The 3,950-nt window shown below is 52.7% G+C and overlaps 2 protein-coding genes across 2 annotated transcripts; one reads left to right on the top strand and one right to left on the bottom strand.

The window, feature by feature from the left end:
• Nucleotides 1-33: 33 nt before the first annotated feature.
• Nucleotides 34-1,851, bottom strand: CTAM01_17152 (uncharacterized protein; the record flags this gene model as incomplete). Its single annotated transcript, XM_060533141.1, has 3 exons — nucleotides 34-131; nucleotides 227-722; nucleotides 898-1,851. 3 exons carry the CDS (start codon nucleotides 1,849-1,851, stop codon nucleotides 34-36), a joined length of 1,548 nt encoding a protein of 515 aa, XP_060372282.1.
• A 560-nt stretch (nucleotides 1,852-2,411) lies between these two features.
• Nucleotides 2,412-3,532, top strand: CTAM01_17151 (uncharacterized protein; the record flags this gene model as incomplete). Its single annotated transcript, XM_060533140.1, has 4 exons — nucleotides 2,412-2,490; nucleotides 2,832-2,960; nucleotides 3,228-3,450; nucleotides 3,481-3,532. 4 exons carry the CDS (start codon nucleotides 2,412-2,414, stop codon nucleotides 3,530-3,532), a joined length of 483 nt encoding a protein of 160 aa, XP_060372281.1.
• Nucleotides 3,533-3,950: the final 418 nt, after the last annotated feature.

Genomic DNA, 3,950 nt, shown 5'->3' with positions numbered 1-3,950 from the left:
TTCTTGAGGAGGAGCCGTGGTCGGCTTTCCATCTCAGGCGCGGCAATGTCGAAGGTCGTCTCGATCGCCCGGTGGTCCGACCCGTGGTCTGTCTCGTGCAGGGCGCATCGTACCACCGTTCTTGCTATCTCCTCAGATGCAAGAGATAGGTCAGTTGTCGTTGCCGCATCGTTCTTCTCCCACGTCTTCGTACCCCGCGGAAGGAGGCTGCGAAGCGAGTACTCACTCATCAGATCGATGATCGGGTCCGCCTCGCCTTGCCTGTCCTCCGACACATCATCCCCTCCCGACAGATAGTCGTGGCGATTGAAGTCTCCTACTAGGACGACGTCTACCCTTTCGCCTGTTCCTCCTCGAACGTTCGTGATGGCTTGCCTCAGCAAGTCACACGCCTGCCGCAGCATCTCCGGCTTCTGCACCGGCACGTACACCGACGCCACCAGCAGTCTTCGGTCCGGAAGCCGGACGACGGCCGCCGTGATGTCCGGCGATGCTATGGGCAGCTGCTCTGCCTCTATGTCTCTGTTCACCCACAGCAAACTTCTGATCCCCCATCTTACTTCGTCCCTCCACTCCGTCGGAACCATCCTCGTCCACCTGCTATGTCCCATCGGAACAGTAACGACCTTACCTTCTGTCCTCCGCGCCCATGGTTCCTGCACCGCTAAGGCCGTGAAGTCGCGCAGCGCCTCGTCATTCATCAAACTCTCGTGGACCTCAGCCTGTTTCCTCACGTTCAGCTGAAGGATCTGGACCTTCTTACTCATGGGAACGCGGATACAGCTTTGGACAGTTCTTGCTGAACGACTCGTGCGGTCCGCCACAGGGAACGCATGTCACGATCGTCTCACCGCATTCAGAGTGGTGGTGGCCTACCTTGGCACATCGTCCACACACCTGGGGGTTCACGCACTGGTACGCCTTGTGCCTGGTGATCTGCTGGCAGTTATAGCACTGTTGAGGACGTGGCCGCCGCTCAAATGCCATCGTCGTGCCGGACTGTCCTCCAACGTGGAAGAAGCTCTCGGAGATCAGTCTACGCGCATCACTGGCCTTGGTCACGAACACGACCATGGACCCATACGCCTTGGGCCTGTCTTTCTTGCTCAGCCAAGATATCTTGGCAACGTTGGTCTCGTTTTCTCGGCTAAGTGCCTCTGCCGCTTCAGCCCTGACATTACCCTTCTCGTCCAGTATCTCGGTTCTCTTCACGTTATCGATCTTCACGCGGTAGAGTTCGTCCTGTAGAACTCGTGTGCCGGGACCGAAGCTCTTCTCCGCGATCTGCTTGACAAGCCTATGTTCAGCATCGTCGCGACAAATGATCCGGATCCTATCCGCATTCCTTGAGTCTACTGTGATGGCCCGACAGCGCCAGCTACCCTGTCCGTCCATCGCGCGCATCTCCTTCTCCACCGCAGCCCGAACCCGACCTGCGTTGGGCTTGTCGATGCCTTCTTCGACTCTTGCTGTGTCGATCGTACAGAATAGAGGGTCGCTGCGGCTCGCCAGAGTTGCGTTGCCCGGCGTAGCTACCCGCGAGTCGCGACCTTGCCCGCCTACGCCGCTTCGCGCGACGTCCGCGTATGACGCACTTGGGCTGTTCCGCATCGCAGCCACTACCGCGATTGCTACGAGGCTTTCGTTCGTCTTGGCGCTTTCGTCCTCCACGCGTTCTTTCATCGCTTGTAGCTCTCCTTTGACAGACTGTTGATCGCTCTTGACTGCTTCCAGCTCAGCGGTGACCACGCGAAGCTCTGCCTCAACGTTCTTGTTCAAGGTTTCTGACTTCTTCCACGCATCGAACATGATTTTGATCGATGCGTGTTGCTCTTTGATCTGCTTGCCCATCGTCAGGAGCAGCCCTTCGTCGTCATCCTCGATGGGTTTCGCGCGTTCCCTAGCCAGAGTTGCGGCTCGCGTGGTCGCCGTCCGCCGGCTACCATCAGCAGTCTCGGTCGCTCCGTCGGTCGCATTGTCGATTTTCTCTTGGCGAGTCTGGTTCAGTCGGACTTTGGTAGTTGAGTTTCGCACCCTTCGTGATGGCAGATCCTCGTCGCTCGCTGCCTCAACCTCCCTCGCAACGGTGAAAGACGATGCTCATCTGAGCCCTGATAGCTTAGCTGGAGCGTAATAAACTATGTATGTATGTATGTACGATGCATTGTTTGATTGTATCTTTGACTTATACAATACAGCACATACATATGCTGCTTAGATAAGTTCTTCCTTTTCAAAATTGCCGGTACAAACACCATGAGTGCGGATATATGAGCTTGTTCAGCAATTTCAGCATCCGTGTAACTCACATCAGACGATAAAAAGTCCGAGTCATGCCTCTTCCGCTTTCGTCGACGGCTCCAATCAAAGTCCCTCTCGCCTTCAAATGATGGCAAGCTTCCTCGCGTCATATGGTCAGAGACGACAAACCCATCTTTGTGCTGCTTCCAGTGGACTCTTTTGTCTACGCTCTGTCCGTTCAGCAACAAAGTGCGTACAGTCTTGATCATAAGTCACTTCCTCTCTCGCAAACATTCTCAATGTTTAAGAAGCCAAAAGTTGCTGTGATGGGCCTCCGCAACCCTCTGGTAATGGCTGTAGCGGTTGGTTTGCAAACCAAAATGTGGGGTCGGGATGGTGTACGACAGTGCGAGAGGCAGCGTGTAATCAAGAGCTACTCCAAAGCATCCATAACCAGCTTTCACAGCAGTCACTCTCGCACTTCTGACCGTGGTCGCATGTACACAGTTAGAACGACTATGGGCTTGGCCTGTGTGGGTCAAGTTTAAAAAGATGAAGTATGTTGTTAAGAGGAAGTAATATATGATTAATATTATATAACTGTTTGGCACATGCAATTGGTCCTAAATCAACGGGTATGGCTTCCTGTTCTACCTCTCGGATGGCTGTCGAATCCCGTCATTCGGGCTACCCGCGTCCAAACCTACGTGCCAATATCCGTAAGTGGTGACTCCACGTTCTTCCCGCTCCCAGATGCATCAAAAGCCGATTTTGGCTGCCGTCACAAAAAAGTTGCGACAAAGTTTAGAAAACTAGCAATCACAGAATAGACTCAGATGCGGCTCCACTGCCACCTGGTGCCTAACGCATTCATGCGGTATGCTTGCTTGAAAAGGGATGCATTGGGCATAGTAGAACGACAAGAAGATGATGAATCAGACTCATTGTTTACTTTATGGTACGTCAACAATACGGTACTGTCGCAGCCCGTACCCAAAAAAAATCATGGCTTCTCGTCAGCAGCAGCCAAAGAAAAGGGATAGAACCAACGAGAACTGCGATAAAGCGGTCAAAAACATCATGTGGCGTTGTGAGCAGATTAGACGACGGTACGGGGCCGATCTGTACGTCCAAGTCCGCTTCAAAAGCAGGTTCTATGAATACACGTCTTCCAATGAGCACAATTTCCCTAAATCTCGCAATGAGTTGGTAAGTTCAATCACATCATAGCCCTTCAAGGCTACCTTTAAGGCTAAGGTTTGGAAGAAAACGATCTATCCGGTTCCGGTGACGAGATCGCCACTGGACTATGCGGAAAGAAGATCTCGGAGCGACGTCAAAGGTCAATCCGGCGTGGGTAGCGGTTGAGTGCGACGATGTAGCTGTTCGGCGGAGGATCGTAGTTGCATTGATGTCCATTTTTCTTGTATATCTACTGCACCGCCCGAATTGGTGTGTGTACTTGGTGTGTCGCTCTCCTCATGTCCTCTGATCCTTGCTGTCTCCTTGGGAAAGGCAGTGGGCAATATACTTACTGCCCTTCAAATAAACTCGTTGCTTTTTGTTGGTTTCACACCGCTTCGCGGTTGATTAGAAGACATGAATGGAGACCCGTTCGCTCATGCATTGGCCAAGACATACTAGCAATTGATCCGTCCGAGTCTTTCAGCTGAGTTTGTATGAATTATGTGACCATGATGATCTTGAAG

Source organism: Colletotrichum tamarilloi, assembly GCF_030869305.1.
Source record: "Colletotrichum tamarilloi strain Tom-12 chromosome Unknown Scaffold_373.1, whole genome shotgun sequence".
Lineage (NCBI taxonomy): Eukaryota > Fungi > Ascomycota > Sordariomycetes > Glomerellales > Glomerellaceae > Colletotrichum > Colletotrichum tamarilloi.
Note: the sequence above shows the minus strand (reverse complement) of the source record. Positions and strands in the feature narration are given on the sequence as shown.